Source organism: Boleophthalmus pectinirostris, unplaced genomic scaffold (genome assembly GCF_026225935.1).
Source record: "Boleophthalmus pectinirostris isolate CB_2022bp ecotype Guang Dong unplaced genomic scaffold, ASM2622593v1 HiC_scaffold_4, whole genome shotgun sequence".
In the NCBI taxonomy this organism is placed as follows: Eukaryota; Metazoa; Chordata; class Actinopteri; order Gobiiformes; family Gobiidae; genus Boleophthalmus; species Boleophthalmus pectinirostris.
Window position 1 is genome coordinate 34,511,258 of NW_026571353.1, and position 23,287 is coordinate 34,534,544.

At 42.6% G+C, this 23,287-nt stretch overlaps 1 protein-coding gene across 1 annotated transcript in view; it reads right to left on the reverse strand.

The window, feature by feature from the left end:
- Positions 1 to 23,287, reverse strand: part of ntrk2a (neurotrophic tyrosine kinase, receptor, type 2a) — a 337,581-nt gene that overhangs the window by 222,800 nt on the left and 91,494 nt on the right. The window contains exons 8-13 of the mRNA XM_055161959.1: positions 20,501 to 20,572; positions 19,073 to 19,304; positions 16,492 to 16,508; positions 16,385 to 16,396; positions 16,271 to 16,308; positions 14,213 to 14,312 (exon numbers count right to left, since the gene is read on the reverse strand). Coding sequence (XP_055017934.1) covers positions 14,213 to 14,312; positions 16,271 to 16,308; positions 16,385 to 16,396; positions 16,492 to 16,508; positions 19,073 to 19,304; positions 20,501 to 20,572 — 471 coding nt within the window. The remainder of the gene's footprint in view (positions 1 to 14,212; positions 14,313 to 16,270; positions 16,309 to 16,384; positions 16,397 to 16,491; positions 16,509 to 19,072; positions 19,305 to 20,500; positions 20,573 to 23,287) is intronic.

Below are 23,287 nucleotides of genomic sequence, written 5' to 3' on the forward strand. Positions count from 1 at the left end.
GTAAACAAACCTGTTTGTGGCGTAAGGAGGAGGAGGGAGGAGGCGTTTCTACGTAGGAGCTGTAGGGGAGGGGGGGTGGTTTCACGCATGCGCAACATTTGAAAAAGGACAAACAGTCGCTGGATTTCTCGTTCCTTGGAAAATCCTCTATACAACCTTTAACCAAAAGACAGAAATAGGCATATGTACTTATAAACAAGAAGGTCAGAATAAAGTGGGATATTTTGTTGTTTGTGGAGGAAATTATGGTACAAAAATTTGCTAATTGTTTCCATTAAAATAAAATAAAAATGTAAACAAATGTGCGCAAAATTGCATTAAACACATTATATTATCAAACGGGCTGATGTGGCTCCAGAGTTTTTATGGTTTATAAGTTGTAAAGTTCAGTAATGTAAAGTTTATTTATGCAGAAGATTTTAATTAACAATCTTCTGCAGCGTAACTTGTACAACAGAGTTTGGAAACGTTCAGTTTGATCTACGCAGTGGATTGTGGGAAACCTCATAACTCTTGGAACATGGGTCTATTAAATCAGACATGTCAAATTCAGGCCCAGGGACCAAATTTGGCCCGCGAGATCATATCAAATATGTATTCAGAGCTGCCCCCCCGGCTACAGATCGACTATAGAGACATTATTTATTTAAAATTTGTTATTATTTTATATTCTGCTTGTTCTGGATTTAATGTTTAAGCAAAACCATTATTAAACATTTATTTTAATAAGAAAAGATTTAACATGACATGTCTCGAAAGAAGAGAAAACATGCAGGTGTTGTTGAAATTTTTCAATAAATATTTAGTTTGGCCCACGACATAGTCCCAGTTTTTAATTTTGGCCTCTGTGAATTTGAGTTTGACTCCACTGGATTAAAATAAGGAAACTCCCGAACTTCCTCTGCTAAAGGAGCTCATGGTTCTGGTTATTGTAGTTTTAAGAAAAGTTGAGCTTGAGTTGAGTTGTTTTATTTTTGAATGAAAAGAAGGCAATATGTATTATTTCTTCCTCTTATTTTACAGTTAAATTATTATTTTTGTACACAGGGATTTTTTTTTTTTTATATGACACAGAAGCACTTTGTTCCTACATGACCTGCCTCTTTGCACTTCACTAAAAAAAAAGACCTTGTGGAATTTGGTATATTTGTTTTTCCAGTCGTTTTTGAAGTTTTTTGTTTTTTTTTCCTGTACAGATATCGAGATATGCATCGTATATCAAGATACAGCAAAAATACATCAAGATATATTCCAATGAGTTTCATTTGGTCTTCCGATATTTTATATTTTCAGGTTCTTTTTTCAGACCTACAGTTTTGTTTCACACCTGACAGTTTCGAACGCTCACTAGCGTCTTCCTCAGAGTCACGTGATGTGTTTGATCAACTGATTTAAACAGGTTTTGGTGCTGTTTTCCTACCGGTGGAGGCAGGACGACAGCGCCACCTGCAGCCCGACTTCCTCAGGACAGAATCCCAGGTGTGTGAGAGTAAAAAAGCCCCCTCGTCCCGGTTTATCGTCCCGTGGGCACGTTTCCGTATTTTGATTGCCTTTTAACCCAGTGACGATGTTTGTTTTCCTCTGTCCCAATGATGTTTTCTCTGTTCCAGTCCATAACGTGGTTCTCTCTTTTACAATGGTCAGAAACGTCCGATTTGAGTTGTTCCTGTTCTGCTTTGTGTTTTGTTGCTCGTGTTTCACCTTCACTGTTTCCTTCTCGCATCCTGTTCTATGTTCCTATGTTCCCTCCCTGTTTCCCCAATGTATGTTTTATTGCGGGACATGCAGGATATTTTGTATATGACGTTACATTTATGCTCCGGTTCTATTTTGTCTTTCGGGTGGACGAGTAGTTGTCTGAGTTTTCTGTACGGTTTCACTCGTGTGTTTTTTCATCGCCCTCTGCACTTTTTCTGTCATATAATATATATCAAGATATAGTTTTTGCTACATATCGCCCTGCCCTAAGATTCTGACCTGTAACTTGGTCTGGTTTGGTCTCCATGACGACAGAAAGGTTTAATATTTGTTCTTATACTGTGAAACATTCCAGACAAAACGATAACATCTCCACAGTGAAAAGCAACTGACGGAGCCTCCACCAGAAAAGTAGAAAAGTTACACCTTCAAAGCTCAAAAGAGTCAATCCTGCATAATATAAGACGTTTAAAGGTTGTATGGAGGATTTTTTTGTTTTGTTTGTTTGTTTCAAATTGTCAATGAAAGTTTAAAATACCATTACAGAGATGCAGCAGCTTTGTAATTATGATGATCAAAAAAAAAAAAAAGAATGAAAATCCATCAACTGTGGACGTGTTGAGGCCAGATAAACATCAGCCAATAGAAAACGAGACTCCCTCATTTTCTATTGGCTGTTAGGTTGTCAATCAAATTCCCTAGTGTAAGTGACTCGCCGGCGCTTGGGGATTATGTGGTTTATGCAGCGGTTCTTAGAGGCTTTTTTAAACTGTCGCTTCCTCGCATTTCGCGCAAAGCTTGTCGCGACGGCGGACGAGAATCCACGACCAGTTCGCCGCAAAAGAAAGTCCGTTTTTGAGGTCGCTAAAAGAAAAAAAGAAGGGGGAAAGGAGCGAAGACAAACTGAGGTGATTCTTGGAGATTCCTTCCACCGATGGTGCGACTGAAGCAGACGAAGGGTCTAAAAACTGACGCGTCGGTCGATAAATTACCTCCAGACAGGAAACTTCAACAGTGATTCTGAACGCGCACAAGGACTCTCGCTGTATTTCTCTTCCCTTAAAAAAATCCTCTATACAACCTTTAAATAAACATAACCAACAAAAAGATGATCTGAAGATGATTTGTCCGTTCTTATTTGTATTCCTCTAAATGTGACGACGACGATAATCCACTGAAGGCAGTTTTTTTCCAGAGCGAGTGGAGGGCACAGGCAGGTCTTTGGATCCATGTTTAACTTTGCAGAGGAACACCGTGAGTTTGAATGAGTCTCACACAAAACCCCCCCCCCAGACCCTGCCTCAGGCCTCACTCCAGGCTCCGGGCTTTTATTCTGAGCTCAAAAGTCAAATCTGTCAACAAACCAAATGAGTCATGCACAAAAAAAAAAAAAAAAAAAAAAAAAAACAGCACCGCACTGCAAAAACTCAAAACCAGCTATTGAATCTGTCTGTTCTTAAAGACGCATTGTGGAACTTTTCTGGTAGTGGGTCCATCGAATGCTTTGTCTCGCCTTTCTACCTTCACGGAGACCAAACCAGACCAAGTTACAGGTCAGATCTGCGGAGAGGCGACCCCGCTCACAGTCAGAACGCCCGTTTTTCTGGGTATGTTTGTGCTATAAAACCACCTGTAATTGAGTAAATGTAAAGTAAAGCTGTTTAAAGTCATACTGTGGAACATTCTAGCAGGTGACGGGCCCCCAACCGAAAAGTTACACAGTGCACCTTTATTGTGAGGTGAGTGAAATGTGATTTTGTATGTAAATGATGAGCGGCCAATCAGCTTCTTCGTTTTACGTGTCACTGAAATAAATAAATCTGATTGGGCGAGCATGTCTGGTTTGGTGGCTAGGCATTTTATTTTTTTTATTTATTTATTTTATTTTATTTTATTTTATTTATTTATTTATTTTTTGTATCTGCGGGGGTAAAAAATCACAACAGTAGACACGATCTTTACTTTATTTGAGTCGATTCAACTTGACAAGTAAAAGTGTGTTTTTCTTAATTCAAGCAACATTCAATTTGATTTTTTTTTCTTTTTTCTTCAGTGCAAAGAGTTGTAGTTTTTTTTAAGTGTCGCAAGATGTTTTTCACATTTTAAGTAAAAGAAAAGTTCCATTAGTGGATAATCTTCCTTGTCAAGTGAAGTTAATTAAATCCTGATTTTAAAAAATGTCTTAACTTGGCTAGATGTTAGTTTTTGCCATGTTGAATGTTTCACAGTAGAGATTAACAGTGCTGCTAGTCAAGACGGCAGTGATCAAGATCAAGACCAGTCTGACACCACAGGGTCCGAGACCAGGACAAGACTAAGACGAGACAAGACCACGGCCCATCGAGACCAAATCGAGACCATATTTGTCATTTATTGTATTTTACAGTTTTTTTAGCATATATATATCAATGTTTTTATAAATCTGTCTCCAGTTTATCAGTTTGTCAGACCACGAGACTGAGACAAGACCAGGTCCAAGGGCCATCGAGACCGAGATAAGACCGAGTCCAAGCCAAGACCGAGACAAGACCGAGTCCAAGCGCCTTCAAGACCGAGACAAGACCGAGTACAAATGCCTTCAAGACCGAGACAAGACCGAGTCCAAGCCAAGACCGAGACAAGACCGAGTCCAAGCGCCTTCAAGACCGAGACAAGACCGAGTCCAAGCGCCTTCAAGACCGAGACAAGACGAGTCCAAACGCCTTCAAGACCGAGACAAGACCGAGTCCAAACGCCTTCAAAGACCGAGACAAAGACCGAGTCCAAACGCCTTCAAGACCAAGACAAGACCGAGTCCAAACGCCTTCAAGACCGAGACAAGACCGAGTCCAAGCGCCTTCAAGACCGAGACAAGACCGAGTCAAGACCAAGACGCCTTCAAGCCTTCAAGACCGAGACAAGACCGAGTCCAAACGCCTTCAAGACCGAGACAAGACCGAGTCCAACGCCTTCAAGACCGAGACAAGACCGAGTCCAAGCGCCTTCAAGACCGAGACAAGACCGAGTCCAAGCGCCTTCAAGACCGAGACAAGACCGAGTCCAAGCGCCTTCAAGACCGAGACAAGACCGAGTCCAAGCGCCTTCAAGACCGAGACAAGACCGAGTCCAAGCGCCTTCAAGACCGAGACAAGACCGAGTCCAAGCGCCTTCAAGACCGAGACAAGACCGAGTCCAAGCGCCTTCAAGACCGAGACAAGACCGAGTCTAAACGCAGTTGAGTCTGAGACGAGACCAAGACCGCGAAAAAACAGTCTGAAGGCCCGTCTCAATAAAACCTTAAACTTAAACATGTCTACCTCAGAGTAGGCGACATTACAGGTCAGATCTGTGGAGAGGCGACGCTATTCATACAGAGAATTACGGTATTTTTGAGCAACAGAAACAGCCGAAAACGAACAAAAGCTTGATAAATGTCTAAATTTAACATCGCACCACGGGACATTCCAGCCAAAGCAACAACATCTCCATGGAGACGAGCGAGCCAGAACCCTCCTCCACCAGAAAAGTTACGTAATGCACCTTTAACCATCAGAAAGTTAGAAAATCAAACAAACGAAATGAAAAAACTTTAAAGAAATTGTATTTAATGGGATATATTTTTTTGTTTTTGTTCTTGTAAATGTACCACAAAAGTATTTAATTACAGGTAAATAAAAAAAGAAAGAGCTATTGTATAAATGGGTCAATTGTCTTGCCCAAGGACACAACAAAAGCAGGCGCCGGACGAACGATAAAAATATTTCTCTGTAACAAAGCCAAGTCCAAGCCAAGACCGAGACAAGACCGAGTCCAAGCGCCTTCCGGACCGAGACAAGACCAAGTCTAAACGCCTTCAAGATCGAGACAAGACTGAGTCCAAGCCAAGACCGAGACAAGACCGAATCCCAACGCCTTCAAGATCGAGACAAGACTGAGTCCAAGCCAAGACCGAGACAAGACCGAATCCCAACGCCTTCAAGACCGAGACAAGACCGAGTCCAAGTGCCTTCAAGACCGAGACAAGACCGAGTCCAAGCCAAGACCGAGACAAGACCGAATCCCAACGCCTTCAAGACCGAGACAAGACTGAGTCCAAGCCAAGACCGAGACAAGACCGAGTCCAAGCGCCTTCAAGACCGAGACAAGACCGATTTCAAACGCCTTCAAGATCGAGACAAGACCGAGTCCAAGCGCCTTCAAGACCAAGACAAGACCGAGTCCAAACGCCTTCAAGACCGAGACAAGACCGAGACAAGACCGAGTCCAAACGCCTTCAAGACCGAGACAAGACCGAGTCCAAGCGCCTTCAAGACCAAGACAAGACCGAGTCCAAACGCCTTCAAGACCGAGACAAGACCGAGACAAGACCGAGTCCAAACGCCTTCAAGACCAAGACAAGACCGAGTCCAAACGCCTTCAAGACCGAGACAAGACCGAGACAAGACCGAGTCCAAACGCCTTCAAGACCGAGACAAGACCGAGTCCAAACGCCTTCAAGACCGAGACAAGACCGAGTCCAAGCGCCTTCAAGACCAAGACAAGACCGAGTCCAAGCCAAGACCGAGACAAGACCGAGTCCGAGCGCCTTCAAGACCGAGACAAGACTGAGTCCAAACGCAGTTGAGTCTGAGATGAGACCAAGACCACCAAAAAACAGTCTGAAGGCCCGTCTCAATAAAACCTTAAACTTAAACATATCTACCTCAGAGTAGGCGACATTACAGGTCAGATCTGTGGAGAGGCGACGCTATTCATACAGAGAATTACGGTATTTTTGAGCAACAGAAACAGCCGAAAACGAACAAACGAAATGAAAAAACTTTAAAGAAATTGTATTTAATGGGATATATTTTTTGTTTTTGTTCTTGTAAATGTACCACAAAAGTATTTAATTACAGGTAAATAAAAAAAGAAAGAGCTATTGTATAAATGGGTCAATTGTCTTGCCCAAGGACACAACAAAAGCAGGCGCCGGACGAACGATAAAAATATTTCTCTGTAACAAAGCGTCTGGGTTTTTTTTTGTTTCACTTTCGCACATGCTCAGTAGAGACTCTGAGCTGGAGCCGGACGTCCGCTGACCTTGAGGGCGACGTACGGATCGATGGACAGAGGAGAGAGAGAAAGAGAGATGAGGGATGAAAGAGAGAGAGAGGGGATGGGAGGGAAAGAGAGGAAGAAAGGTGAGAAAAGAGACGGAGAGCGGAGAAACGGGAGAGAGAAAGAGTCAGAGCGACGCTTTTCTGAACGAGGAGAAAACTGAGACTCTTCTATTGATGAATCATTGATAAGTGACAAGAGAGAGGGAGGAGAAAGAGAAAGAGAAAGAGAGAGGGAGAAAGAGAGAAGCAAGTAGAGAGAGACAGTAACAGAAAGAGGAGAGAGGGAGAGATAAAGAAACAGCACAACACAAAGAGGCAAGGAGAAAAAGAGAGTGTGAGAGAGAGAGAAAGAAAGAAAGAAAGAAAGAGAAAGACGGGAGAGAGACGAGAGAAAGAGAAGAGTGAAACAGAGAGAGTGAAGGAGGGAGGGAGGGAGAGAGGGAGGGAAATAGAGACGCAGAGGTGCAAAGAGACAGAAAGAGAGAAGAGCAGGAGGAGAGGGAAACAGAGAGAAGCAAGGAGAGAGAGAGAAACAGAGCACGACACAAGGAATAGAGAGAGAGAGACTGTGTGAAATAGAAAGACAGAGGAAGAGAGAGAGAAAGGGGGAGAGACAGACAAGGAGGTACAAAGAGAGAGAGAGAGAGAAGGAGGGAGGCCAGAGAGAAATAGAGACATAGAGGGAGAAGCAGAAAAGCTAAGAGAGAAGAAGAAGCAAGGAGAGAGAGAGAGACAGTGTGACAGAAAGAGGAGAGAGGGAGCGATAGAGAAACAGAGAGAGAGAGAGAGAGACAGAGAGGAAGAGAGAGACAGGGAGAGTGAAAGAGAAAGTGTGTGAGAGAGATAGACAGAAAGAGAGAGAGAGAGAGGCAGGAGACAGAACGAAGCAAGGAGAGAAAGAGAGACAGAAGGAGGAGAGAGAGAGAGAGAGAGTGATAGAGAAACAGAGCACGACACAGAAAGAGGAAGAGAGAGACAGAGAGAGAAGGAGAGAGTGTGCGAGAGAGAGAGAGAGAGAGGCAGAGAGACAGAAAGGGAGAGAGAGAAAGAGGCAATGAGAGAGTGAGAGAGAAACAGGGAGAGACAGAGAGGAAGGGAGAGAGAAAGAGAGAGAGAGAGACAGCATGACAAAGAGGAGAGAGGGAGCGATAGAGAAACAGAGCATGACACACAGAGAGAGAGAGAGGGAGAGAGAGACAGGGAGAGTGAAAGAGAAAGTGTATGAGAGAGATAGACAGAAAGAGAGAGAGAGAGAGAGAAAGAAAGAAGCAAGGAGAGAAAGAGACTGTATGACAGAAAGGGAGAGAGAGAGAGAAGAGAGAAAGAGGCAATGAGAGAGTGAGAGAGAAGCAGGGAGAGACAGAGAGGAAGGGAGAGAGAAAGAGAGAGAGAGAGACAGTATGACAAAGAGGAGAGAGGGAGCGATAGAGAAACAGAGAATGACACACACAGAGAGAGAGAGAGAAAGAGAGAGTGTGTGAGAGAGAAAGAGAGAGTGTGTGAGAGAGAAAGAGAGAGGCAGAGAGACAGAAAGGGAGAGAGAGAGAGAAGAGAGAAAGAGGCAATGAGAGAGTGAGAGAGAAACAGGGAGAGACAGAGAGGGAGAGAGAAAGAGAGAGTGTGACAGAAAGAGGAGAGAGAGAGAAACAGAGCACGACACAGAAAAAGAGAGAAAGAGACAGAGAGGAAGAGAGTAGTTTTCTTGTGTCGTGACAGTTGAATCTTCTCGAGGCTCAGACCTGATTCTGTTTGAAGAACATCACACACACACACACAATCACACACACACACCGGCCAATCACAGCTGTTTATTTTAGTGACATGTGTGAAACGAGGGAGCTCATTGGTCAGAGCCGTCACTGCCTCACTGAATCTCACTTATGAGTAACTGTATTCAGTTACAGTTACTGTTTCAGTGAGTGGTAATTGGATTACAGTTACTTTGTTGAAATAAATGGATTACATGGCGGTATTTTCCTGTTTTCACATTTTGGACTAAACCAGGTCTAAAAGCAGGACTAAATCAGGACTAAATCAGGACTAAATCAGGACTAAATCAGGACTAAAACCAGGTCTAAAACCAGGACTAAATCAGGATTAAATCAGGACTAAATCAGGACTAAATCCAGGTCTAAAACCAGGTCTAAAAGCAGGACTAAATCAGGACTAAACCAGGACTAAATCAGGATTAAAACCAGGTCTAAAACCAAAACTAAATCAGGATTAATCAGGACTAAATCAGGACTAAAACCAGGTCTAAAACCAGGACTAAATCAGGACTAAACCATATTTGCTGAACCGATATTTGGAATCTGATACATCAACCACAAAAACTAAACTAAAATAGGTCTCTTTTATAGTTGCATTTTTACAGGGCTAGAAATGGACCAAACCAAGTCTACAACAGAGCAATTCAGACCAGGATCAAACCAGGACCAAAAAAGGACTAAACCAGGACTAAATCAGAACCAAACCAGGACTAAACCAGGACCAAACTACGACAAAAAAGGACCAAACCAGCACTAAACCGGGACAAAACCAGAACTAAACCAGAAGGAAACCAGACCCAAACAAGGACTAAACCAGGACCAAAGCAGGACTAAACCAGGACCAAACTTGAACTAAACCAGAAACAAACCAGAAACAAGCCAAAACCAAAACAGTTCCAAACCAGGACTAACAAAGGACTAAACCCAGACTAAACCAGGACTAAAACCGGGACCAAACCAGGATTAAACCAAGCACAAACCAGGACTAAACCCCGACCAAGCCAGGACTAAAACAGGATCAAACTTTAACTAAACCGGAACCAAACCAAAACCAAAACAGTTCCAAACCAGGACTAAACCAGGACTAAACCTTTACCAAACTACAACAAAAAAGGACTAAACCAGAACAAACCAGAATCAAACCAGGACTAACAAAGGACTAAACCCAGACTAAACCGGGACCAACCCAGGATTAAACTGGGGACCAAACCAGGACTAAAGCAGGACTAAAACAGGACCAAACTTGAACCAAACCAGAAACAAACCAGAAACAAGCTAAACCAAAACAGTTCCAAACCAGGACTAACAAAGGACTAAACCCAGACTAAACCAGGACCAAACCAGAATTAAACCGGGGACCAAACCAGGACTAAAACAGTTCCAAACCAGGACTAAACCAGGACTAAACCTTTACCAAACTACAACAAAAAAGGACTAAACCAGAACAAACCAGAATCAAACCAGGACTAACAAAGGACTAAACCCAGACTAAACCGGGACTAAACCGGGACCAAACCAGGATTAAACCGGGGACCAAACCAGGACTAAAACAGGACTAAACCTTTACCAAACTACAACAAAAAAAGGACTAAACCAGAACAAACCAGAATCAAACCAGGACTAACAAAGGACTAAACCCAGACTAAACCGGGACCAAACCAGGATTAAACCAAGCACAAACCAGGACTAAAACAGGATCAAACTTTAACTAAACCGGAACCAAACCAAAACCAAAACAGTTCCAAACCAGGACTAAACCAGGACTAAACCTTTACCAAACTACAACAAAAAAAGGACTAAACCAGAACAAACCAGAATCAAACCAGGACTAACAAAGGACTAAACCCAGACTAAACCGGGACCAAACCCAGACTAAACCAGGACTAAACCAGGATTAAACTGGGGACCAAACCAGGACTAAAACAGGACTAAAGCAGGACTAAAACAGGACCAAACTTGAACTAAACCAGAAACAAACCAGAAACAAGCCAAAACCAAAACAGTTCCAAACCAGGACTAACAAAGGACTAAACCCAGACTAAACCGGGACCAAACCAGGATTAAACCAGGACTAAACCAGGATTAAACCGGGACCAAACCAGGACTAAAACAGTTCCAAACCAGGACTAAACCAGGACTAACAAAGGACTAAACCTAGACTAAACCGGGACCAAACCCAGACTAAACCAGGACTAAACCAGGATTAAACTGGGACCAAACCAGGACTAAAACAGGACTAAAGCAGGACTAAAACAGGACCAAACTTGAACTAAACCAGAACCAAACCAGAAAAACCAAAACCAAAACAGTTCCAAACCAGGACTAAAAAGGACTAAACCCAGACTAAACCGGGACAAACCAGGACTAAACCAGACTAAACCAGGATTAAACCGGGGACAAACCAGGACTAAAACAGTTCCAAACCAGGACTAAACCAGGACTAACAAAGGACTAAACCCAGACTAAACCGGACCAAACCCAGACTAAACCAGGACTAAACCAGGATTAAAACCAAACCAGGACTAAAACCAGGACAAAGCCAGGACTAAAACAGGATCAAACTTAAACCAGAACCAAACCAAAACCAAAACAGAACCAAACCAGGACTAAACCAGGAGCGAAGTGCACGCAGCCGTCACACCTGCAGTAGTGTAGAGTTACTCGTGTGTAAAGCACAGGACAGAGTCAGTAGTGTTAAATCTGAGGGTGGGCGATATGACAAATAATAAAATCATACATATTTTTGGAGCCTTGAGCCACAATCAGGGCCACAACTAACGATTCTTTTAGTTGTCGACTATCAAACGTTTCTATCTATACTACATTTTGAGTGCAGTTTTGACTAGATAAAGGTTGAAGACTTCTGAACAGAGACTCTTTACAAATAAACTGTGTCACTGAGATCTGCGATATTAATTTATTTATTCATTTTTTACGTTTTGATTAGAGACTCCATGGCTGATGCAAACACTGACTGTTTAAAATCCAGAGCAACTGCTGGCCGATAAATCCTGATGATATTTTCGATCATTTCTGTGTGTTCTTCAGGCAGCAGCAGGCGACCAAAACGAAACATTGGTCACTTCTGGAGATTTAAGCAGATACTTAGATACTTTGAAAAGCTACAATGGACTCTGGATCTCTGGTTTAAATTTAATAATGTTACTGCCTTAGTTACGAAAGACCTTTTTGCATTTTAAACTCCAGAGAGTGAGTTAAATTATTACAACTGCGTTCATTTTAATAGTCCACTAATCACTTTTTTGTATTAAATGTCGCCGTCCTAGTCATGTCTCTGTTCTTGTATAGAAGCTTTTAACCGTTAACTAAAGCCATCTGCTAATTCTTACTTCACTGTGATTGGTCAAAACCAGCTGTCACTCACTCAAAGCGCGACAGAGGCTGACCAATGAGAAAAGTGGGTGTGTCTAAAAGCCGCCACTCACTACGGGATTTTTCACACGACACAGACACGAGGAAAATCTCCGGTTGCCGTGATCGTGTCAGCTGTTTCCTGTCTATAGAAAAACCACTCGCTCTGAGACTCTTAAGCAGACGTTGGGACTTGCGAGTCGTGACTTGGACTCGAGTCAGACTTGAGTCACTATTTTTAGGACTTAAAACTTGATTTGATAAAATGGACTTGGGACTTAGAAAATACTTTTCTCTTTACAGTTGATAAATGTGGTGCTTAATTTTACAAAGACAAACTGGAACATGTCCGTCCCACTTCTGTTTGTTACTTTGGATGGAACTGAAGTACTGTGATGTCGTATCATCAAATGTACTACAGTAATTATACAGTACAATACAGTAAAACAGAGGGAACTACATAGAACATGTTACTTCCATTTCAGTGCAAACTACATGACAAAATAATTGTCATTAAGCACTTTTAAATCTGAATTCTTTATGTTCAGACCGTAATGATTCACACTAAGGTTTTGTCAAAGGTCCAGTCAAGTGGTAACGGAGGGAAACGGGCAGATTTTTGACATTCAAATGTCTCTTATTCAGAAACTAGAGGGACTATTGAAATAAGTAAAGTATCAGAATGTAGGAAAGAGTTACACTCCAACAGGGTCAAGTTAAACCTGTGATATTCTTTCAAGTTGTTGACAAAAAATTTAAAAACTCATGTCGGTAACGGAGGGAATGAAATATGCAGCACTTTTTGGGCAATAAATCCAAACAGTGATAACTCTTGGTTCTCACTTACATATCCTTAACAAACTGGTCTGAATATTTGCTTCATATAGTTTTCTACCATATGGTACAAGATTAGGTTGAAAAACCTCTTACTTTTTGAGTAATGAGATTTTTTATTAAGAAAGGTCATAGGGAAAAGTAACGGAAGGGGAAAAGGAAAAAAAGTATAAAACATGTCAGTCCTTCTAAGCAAATTTTATCATTTTAAATACATTTGTTTTGTAAAATCCTGTACCTTCATCAACAGTTCAAAGATATGATGAAATACATCCATTTATTTACATGATTTGCAGGTCTTTGAAATTTGGGAAATAATTTTTGTTCCATGTTTCATACATGGTCTGTTTAAAACGTATGTAACTTTAGAACCAAAAATGGTACAGAAAAAAGGTCAACAGTTTCATAAACTAGAGTACATATGTATCTGTTCAATACATTTTTATATCAGATGCATTAACTTGAATTTTTGGCCTTGTTGAGTGAAGAAAATGTATAGTTTATATGAGTTTATATACGATCACTTTTTATGTACAGTTTAGTTTAAAATTCATATAAATTGCAAAATCTAAGCTATATTTGGTACTTTTTTGGTTTAAAGACTTGAAATGACTTGAAGCTCAAAGCAAATGACTTGGACTTGACTTGGACTTGACTTGGACTTAAGGGCCAGTGACTCAAGACTCAATTTGGACTTGCCTGTCTTTGACTTGGGACTTGACTTGGACTTGAGGTAAAAAAACTTGAGACTTGCAAAACAGCGACTTGGTCCCACCTCTGCTCTTAAACGTTCAAACATTCAGAGCTCTGCACTTCTAGTTTAGATACAAGTCAAAACTGTGTTATTATTATTTGTGAAATGTGGTGCAAAACTTCAGGATACATGATTTTTAAAGTGTAAAAGATCGTCGATAAAGTCCACAGGAAGTAGGATTCGCGATCACTTATCTGCAGCTTCACCTCGATTCGTGCTCTGGATGTGGATGTAAACAGACACACGTGAGGAACTACTCTGGCCTTTTTACTTTTAAAGAAGACCTCAAACTGGATTAACAGCGCAGTTTTGTGGGCTGGATTTCATTATTTGCCGTCATTTCTATGGACAATGTGGACGAGAAGCTGCACTTTAAATGTACAACTTTACGAGAGGTGAAGAATAAATTCGCATTATTTTCGCTGTTTCCCTGTTTTAGTGTATTTCAGAACAGAATCGAAGCATTAAACCGAAAATTACGGCTCACGACTTGATTTTATAACGTCATATCGCCCACCCATGCTAAACTGTTAACTCTAAATAATAACTGCGTGTTAGTGTTGCCATAGTAACGCTTTAGTCCATGCACAACGTCCGACAGCAGAAACGCATTCGCTACAGCCAGTGAGTCAGATTAAAACCGCGACATGAAAGTGTTATTTGGAATCGAGTCCAAATAAGTGAAAACAGAAGTCGGTTCTTACCTTTGATGCCGAATTTGGAGTTTCCGCTGAATTTGAGAATCACCAACATGAGGAGGAAGCCGACCAGGGCCACCGCGGCGATGCCCACCACCACGTACACCTGGAGGACAAGAGGAGCACGTCATTTAGTGTTTCAAAGTATAAAACATAGTAGTAACAGAGAGATGGACGAAAATGAAATGTTCTGAATCAGGATTTGGTTCATAATGACGTCCAGGAGCAGTTACGTTTGTGAGAAAACTGAATTATGAACTGATCAACTAAAACATTTCAGAACATGTTTGCAAAGCTGATTACAGTTTTTAAACAGTATAAGAAGAAGAATTTGTTATATTGTGATATTTAAAGCCCCACCGCGTAACTTTATAACCAAATATGGCCTGGAGAAGGGACTCAACCAACTTGCTCCCATGGAAATTTTGACCAGATAAAATGTTCTACAACAGGAGTGTCAAACTCAAATTCAACTGGGACTAAGTCGTGGGCCAAACTAAATATTTACAGAAAAATTTCAACCACATCGGCATGTTTTCTCTTCTTTTGAGACGTGTAATATTAAACTTTTCTTATTAAAATCAGTTTTTATTCCACAAACGCGGTCATTTTCGCTGTCTGTTCACTTCCGAGCCTCGTCCTTGAGGAGCACCTGTTCTGACTCTGAGCTGAGATACTTTTCCCCTGAAGCTTTCACTTCTGCCGTGTTTTTTCTGCACGTTTGATTTGTTTGTGATTGATCTTACAGCCCTGATAAATAATCACTGTTGGGCAAGTGACTTCAAAACTGTAATGTGTTATTTATGACTTGTTTCTGTCATTTCAAAGTGATTTGTTACATTATAATATTACTGTGTTTGAAATGTAAAACATTACACGACTATTACAGCAGTTTAACTGATCGTCAAATAACAATCAGTGAACGAACAGGCTGAACGTCTGCGCCGTATATGGACTAAACCAGAACTGAACCAGGACTGAACCAGAACTAAACCAGAACTGAACCAGGTCCAAACCAGGTGACTAAACCAGGACTAAACCAGGACTAAACCAGGACTAAACCAGGTCTAAACCAGTATTAAACCAGGTCTAAACCAGTACTAAACCAGAGCTGAACCAAGATCTAAACCACGTCTAAACCAGGCCTAAACCAGGTCCAAACCAGGTGATCTAAACCAGGACTAAACCAGGACTAAACCAGGTCTAAACCAGGATTAAACCAGGTCTAAACCAGTACTATATCAGAGCTGAACCAAGATCTAAACCAGGTCTAAACCAGAGCTGAACCAAGATCTAAACCAAGACTAAACCAGGACTAAACCAGGTCCAAACCAGGTGATCTAAACCAGTACCAAACCAGGTCTAAACCAGGATTAAACCAGGTCTAAACCAGGACTAAACCAGAGCTGAACCAAGATCTAAACTAGGACTAAACCAGGTCTAAACCAGAGCTGAACCGAGATCTAAACCAAGATCTAAACCAGGCCTAAACCAGGTCCAAACAAGGTGATCTAAACCAGGACTAAACCAGAGCTGAACCAAGATCTAAACCAGGTCTAAACCAGGACTAAACCAGGACAAAACCAGGACTAAACTAGGTCTAAACCAGGACTAAACTAGGTCTAAACCAGGTCTAAACCAGGACTAAACTAGGTCTAAACCAGGTCTAAACCAGGACTAAACCAGGTCTAAACCAGGACTAAACCAGGACTAAACCAGGAGGCTTTGTGTCGGTCCTTCAGCTCTGCCTGGAGCACCTCTGGGCCCATCCTGACATTCGGAACCACAACTGTTGCGTTTCACAGCTGCTGATTTCGCTTTCGATGATTTTTGTGAATTTGTATGAAGAAAAACGAAAAACCCACCACTTCAATCCCGGTTAAAAAAGCACCGTGACGCGCGATACTGACATTTGTAACGAGTAAAATACGACCACTTTTTTCCCTGTAACATCACTGCATTACAACAAAAAGCAAAGTATTACAGTAATGTGTTACTTTTAGGAAGCGTTACTCCCAACGGTGACGATAAAACAGATGTAAACGTAGGGATAATCGGACTTACCGCGACTCTGTCCTCTGGGGGGTCGATGGGGTATCCCTCTGTAAAACAAAAACACTATTATAATAAAAGCACTTTTTGTTAAACATTTGTCAAATCCTGAAATCAGATTCGTACCTGTCGTTAGGTCTGTTACGCAAAGAACAAAAACGAGAAGAGGACATGATTAAGAACAATCAGGATTATTAAAACGGTGCATCTATATTAAATCAAAAGGATCTTACCGTAATAATACGTCTCACTTCCAATGCCTAAAAACAAAACAGAAAAACTGCATCAGATTTCTTCTTTTTGTCTCGTAACGTCTGCTGTTCTTTTGTCGTTTCATTATTTTAACATTATAACGTGAGGTTTTTATTGATTTGTTTGATTTATTGTGTTCTTACTGTGAGTGGGCTCGCCTCTCCCCAGACCTGACCTGTAACCCGGCCCTAAGGTGTCGCCTGCTGAAGCAAACCAGGACTAAAAAAAAGGACTAAACGAAGACTAAAACAGGGCTAAACAAGGACCAAACCATGACAAAAAAAAAAAAGGACTAAACCAAAACTAAACCAGAAACAAACCAGGACTAAACCAGGATTAAACTAAACCCTAAACCAGGACTAAACCAGGACTAAACCAGGATTAAACTAAACTCTAAACCAGGACTAAACCAGGACTAAACTAAACCCTAAACCAGGACTAAACCAGGACTAAACCAGGATCAAACTAAACCCTAAACCAGGACTAAACTAGGACTAAACTAAACCCTAAACCAGGACTAAACCAGGACTAAACTAAATCCTAAACCAGGACTAAACCAGGACTAAACTAAACCCTAAACCAGGACTAAACCAGGACTAAACCAGGACCAAACTAAACCCTAAACCAGGACTAAACCAGGACTAAACTAAACCCTAAACCAGGACTAAACCAAAACTAAACCAGAAACAAACCAGGACTAAACCAGGATTAAACTAAACCCTAAACCAGGACTAAACCAGGACTAAACCAGGACCAAACTAAACCCTAAACCAGGACTAAACCAGGATCAAACAAGGACTAAACCAAAACCAAACCAGGACAAAAAAGAACTAAAACAGGACCAAACCAGGACTAAACCAGGACCAAACTAAACCCTAAGCCCAGACTAAACCAGGATCAAACCAGGACTAGACCAGGACTAGACCAGGACTAAACCAGGATTAAACCAGGACCAAACTACGACAAAAAGGGACTAAACCAGAACCAAACCAAGATTAAAAAAGGACTAAACATAGACTAAACCAGGACCAAACCAGGACTATATCAGGACCAAACTACAACAAAAAAGGACTAAACCATAACCAAACCAGGACTAAAAAAGGACTAAACCCAGACTAAACCAGAACCAAACCAGGATTTAAAAAGGACTAAACCCAGACTAAACCAGGACTGAACCAAGACCAAACCACGACAAAAAAGGACTAAACCAGAAACAGACAGGACTAAAATGGGACTAAACCCAGACTAAACCAAAACCAAATCAGGACTAAAAAAGGACTAAACCAGGACTAAACCATAACCAAATCAGGACTAAAAAAGGACTAAACCAGGACTAAACCAAAACCAAATCAGGACTAAAAAAGGACTAAACCCAGACTAAACCATAACCAAATCAGGACTAAAAAAGGACTAAACCCAGACTAAACCAAAACCAAATCAGGACTAAAAAAGGACTAAACCAGGACTAAACCATAACCAAATCAGGACTAAAAAAGGACTAAACCCAGACTAAACCAAAACCAAATCAGGACTAAAAAAGGACTAAACCAGGACTAAACCATAACCAAATCAGGACTAAAAAAGGACTAAACCCAGACTAAACCAAAACCAAATCAGGACTAAAAAAGGACTAAACCCAGACTAAACCAAAACCAAATCAGGACTAAAAAAGGACTAAACCCAGACTAAACCAAAACCAAATCAGGACTAAAAAAGGACTAAACCAGGACTAAACCATAACCAAATCAGGACTAAAAAAGGACTAAACCCAGACTAAACCATAACCAAATCAGGACTAAAAAAGGACTAAACCCAGACTAAACCAAAACCAAATCAGGACTAAAAAAGGACTAAACCAGGACTAAACCATAACCAAATCAGGACTAAAAAAGGACTAAACCCAGACTAAACCATAACCAAATCAGGACTAAAAAAGGACTAAACCCAGACTAAACCAAAACCAAATCAGGACTAAAAAAGGACTAAACCCAGACTAAACCAAAACCAAATCAGGACTAAAAAAGGACTAAACCAGGACTAAACCATAACCAAATCAGGACTAAAAAAAGGACTAAACCCAGACTAAACCAAAACCAAATCAGGACTAAAAAAGGACTAAACCAGGACTAAACCATAACCAAATCAGGACTAAAAAAGGACTAAACCAGGACTAAACCATAACCAAATCAGGACTAAAAAAGGACTAAACCAGGAAACCAAAACCAAAAATCAGGACTAAACCCAGACTAAACCAAATCAGGACTAAAAAGGGACTAAACCCAGACTAAACCATAACCAAATCAGGACTAAAAAAGGACTAAACCCAGACTAAACCAAAACAAATCAGACTAAAAAAGACAAAACCAAAACCAAATCAGGACTAGAAAAGGACTAAACCCAGACTAACCAGGACTAATCCGAGATCAAACCTCCACAAAAAGGGAGATTGATGATTCCAGCGCTAAAATGATCCAAATGATTCTAGTGAAAGTTTAAAAACACAACAGAACACTTCCTGTAACACCACGTGACATCACCGGGTGGAACGGAGCGTCGGGGCACTGACCTTCCCCCGGGGTGTGCATGAAGTGGGCGTCGACCTCCTTGCGGTCCATGCCAAACTCGTTCCGCGCCACCAGGGTGTAGTGGCCGTTGTTGATGTGGGTGGGGCTGTCGAGCTGGAGGCAGCCGTGGTACTCGCGGTCGGTCACGTCGTGGATCTTGGTCATGATGTAGCGACCCTCCGTCACCTCTTTGCCGTCCAGGTACCAGGTCAGGACGGGCTTGGGGTTTCCTGTGTACGGCAAAAGTACGGGGTCAGGAAAAGTACGGGGTCAGGGAAAGTACAGGGTCAGCAAAATTATAGGGTCAGGACGAGTACAGGGTCAGAACATGTACAAGGTCAGAGAAAGTACAGGGTCAGGGAAAGTACAGGGTCAGGGAAAGTACAGGGTCAGAACATGTACAAGGTCAGGGCAAGTACACGGTCAGGACAAGTACAGGGTCAGAGAAAGTACAGGGTCAGGAAAAGTACAGGGTCAGGACAAGTACAGGGTTAGAGAAAGTACAGGGTTAGAGAAAGTACAGGGGTCAGGACAAGTACAGGGTTAGGAAAAGTACAGGGTCAGGACAAGTACAGGGTTAGAGAAAGTACAGGGTTAGAGAAAGTACGGGGTCAGGGAAAGTACGGGGTCAGAGAAAGTACAGGGTCAGGGCAAGTACAGGGTCAGGAAAAGTACAGGGTCAGGAAAAGTACAGGGTCAGAGAAAGTACAGGGTCAGAGAAAGTACAGGGTCAGGATAAATACAGGGTCAGGGAAAGTACAGGGTCAGAGAAAGTACAGGGTCAGGAAAAGTACGGGGTCAGGGAAAGTACAGGGTCAGAAAAATTATAGGGTCAGGACGAGTACAGGGTCAGAACATGTACAAGGTCAGAGAAAGTACAGGGTCAGAGAAAGTACAGGGTCAGGAAAAGTACAGGGTCAGGACAAGTACAGGGTCAGGACAAGTACGGGGTCAGGAAAAGTACAGGGTCAGGACAAGTACAGGGTCAGGGCAAGTACGGGGTCAGGAAAAGTACAGGGTCAGGGATAAGTACGAGGTCAGGACAAGTACAGGGTCAGGGCAAGTACGGGGTCAGGAAAAGTACAGGGTCAGGATAAGTACGAGGTCAGGACAAGTACAGGGTCAGGGCAAGTACAGGGTCAGGACAAGTACAGGGTCAGAGAAAGTACAGGGTCAGGACAAGTAAAGGGTAAAAACAAGTACAGCATAGTTCTAGGAAATACACAGAGTAATACAAGGGAAAATCTCTGATGTACAGTGTATATAAAGCACTTTTTTAAACTCATAATTACAAGTTTTAGACGCATAATTTAGAATTTGAATCTCATTATTAGGAGTTTTCAGCTCATTTATTATTGTAATTCATTCATTGTATTTATTGTACTAAAGATCTCTAGTTTCAAATGGTGAGATAACGTTGTTTTACCTGAGACGCTGAAGGGGATGCACCAGTGGTGGTCGGAGATGGCGTCGCTCAGTTTGGTGATTTTTGGAGGAACTGCAACAAAAAAACAAAAACAAAAAACATAAATAAATGTGAACTGAAGATAAGGTCAGAGGAGGAGAGCGGGAGGAGCGAGGACAATGGCCGCGTCTCAGTTCTCGTTCTTCATTTCCTTCTCCTTGATCCCTCCGTTTTTCAGCTGTCAATCAAATGTGACATATTAAGCGGCGTCCCGAAGAAAACCACGGAACGAAGGAGTAAACACGAGGGACAAAGAGAAAAGAGTCAAACTTTATTGGTCTCAGTGAGGAGTTTATATCCTCTTTCTTCTCCGTGTCTCTGTTTTCCTCACCTACGAATCGAGGAGAGGAATCGAGGAGAGGAATCGAGGAGAGGAAATGAGGAGAGGAATCGAGGAGAGGAATCGAGAAGAAGAATCGAGGAGAGGAATCGAGGAGAGGAATCGAGGAGGTAGAATCGAGGAGAGGAATCGAGGAGAAAGAATCGAGGAGAAGAATCGAGGAGAGGAATCGAGGAGAGGAATCGAGGAAAGGAAATCGAGAGAGAGGAATCGAGGGTAGAATCGAGGAGAGGAATCGAGGAGAGGAATCGAGAGAATCGAGGAGAGAATCGAGGAGAAAGAATCGAGGAGAGGAATCGAGGAGAAGAATCGAGGAGAGGAATCGAGGAGAGGAAAGAGAAGAGGAATCGAGGAGAGGAATCGAGGAGAGAGGAGAATCGAGGAGAGGAATCGAGGAGAGGAATCGAGGAGAAAGAATCGAGGAGAGGAATCGAGGAGAGGAATCGAGGAGAGGAATCTAAGAATCGAGGAGAGGAATCGAGGAGAGGAATCGAGGAGAGAATCGAGGAGAAGAATCGAGGAGAAGAATCGAGGAGAAGAATCGAGGAGAGAATCGAGGAGAGGAATCGAGGAGAAGAATCGAGGAGAGGAATCGAGGAGAGGAATCGAGGAGAAAGAATCGAGGAGAAGAATCGAGGAGAGGAATCAAGGAGAGGAATCGAGGGAGAGAGAGAGAATCAATCGAGAGAGAATCGAGGAGAGGAATCGAGGAGAGGAATCGAGGAGAGAATCGAGGAGAGGAATCGAGGAGAGGAATCGAGGAGAAGAATCGAGGAGAGGAATCGAGGAATCGAGGAGAGAATCGAGGAGAAGAATCAGAGGAGAGGAATCGAGGAGATCGAATCAGAGGAGAAGAATCGAGGAAAGAGGAATCCAGGAGAGGAATCGAGGAGAAAGAATCGAGGAGAAGAATCGAGGAGAGGAGGAATCGAGGAGAAGAGAATCGAAGGAGAAGAATCGAGAAGAGAGAGAATCGAGGAGAGGAATCGAGGAGAATCGAGGAGAGGAATCGAGGAGAGGAATCGAGGAGAGGAATCGAGGAGAAAGAATCGAGGAGAAGAATCGAGGAGAAGAATCGAGGAGAAGAATCGAGGAGAAGAATCGAGGAGAGGAATCGAATCGAGGAGAGGAATCGAGGAGAGGAATCGAGGAGAGGAATCGAGGAGAGGAATCGAGGAGAGGAATCGAGGAGAAGAATCGAGGAGAGGAATCGAGGAGAGGAATCGAGGAGAAGAATCGAGGAGAAGAATCGAGGAGAGGAATCGAGGAGAGGAAGAATCGAGGAGAGGAATCTCGAGAGAGGAATCGAGGAGGAGAGAATCGAGGAGAAGAATCATCGAGGAGAGGAATCGAGGAGAGGAGGAATCGAGGAGAGGAATCAAGAATCGAGGAGAGGAATCGAGGAGAAGAATCGAGGAGAAGAATCGAGGAGAGGAATCGAGGAGAAAGAATCGAGGAGAGGAATCGAGGAGAGGAATCGAGGAGAAAGAATCGAGGAGAAAGAATCGAGGAGAGGAATCGAGGAGAGGAATCGAGGAGAGGAATCTAAGAATCGAGGAGAGGAATCGAGGAGAAGAATCGAGGAGAGGAATCGAGGGGATAGAATCGAGGAGAGGAATCGAGGGGTAGAATCGAGGAGAGGAATCTAAGAATCGAGGAGAGGAATCGAGGAGAGGAATCGAGGGGTAGAATCGAGGAGAGGAATCGAGGAGAAAGAATCGAGGAGAAGAATCGAGGAGAAGAATCGAGGAGAAGAATCGAAGGAGAGGAATCGAGGAAGAGGAGAGGAATCGAGGAAAGGAATCTAGGAGAAGAATCGAAGAGGAAGAGGAGAAGAATCGAGGAGAAGAATCGAGGAGAGGAATCGAGGAGAAGAATCGAGGAGAGGAATCGAGGAGAAGAATCGAGGAAGAGGATCGAGGAGAGGAATCGAGGAGAAGAATCGGAGAGAATCGAGAGGAATCGAGGAGAGGAATCGAGGAATCGAGGAGAAGAATCGAGGAGAAGAATCGAGGAGAAGAATCGAGGAGAGGAATCGAGGAGAAACAATCGAGGAGAGGAATCGAGGAGAGGAATTAAGGAGAAGAATCAAGGAGAGGAGAGAGAGGAGAGAAGAAAGCAAGGAGGAGGAGGAAGAGGAGGAGGAGGGAGAGGAGGAAGAGGAGGAGGAGGGAGAGCGGTGAAGCGTGGTGCAGCAGGAGTGTGTAAGATAAGAAAAGTAGCAGCGCTGTTAAATGAAAACACACAACAGATTTTTTTGAGATTTTGTCGAAAACTGCCTCCACATCTCTGGCTCCGAGTCCGAGTTTGAGACTGAAAACATTTCCGCGAGTCTGGACGTTTCGTTTGAAGTGGAATATCTCGATGACAGTTTTGGATTTCGCTCTGCCGCGCGTGACGGAGCGAGC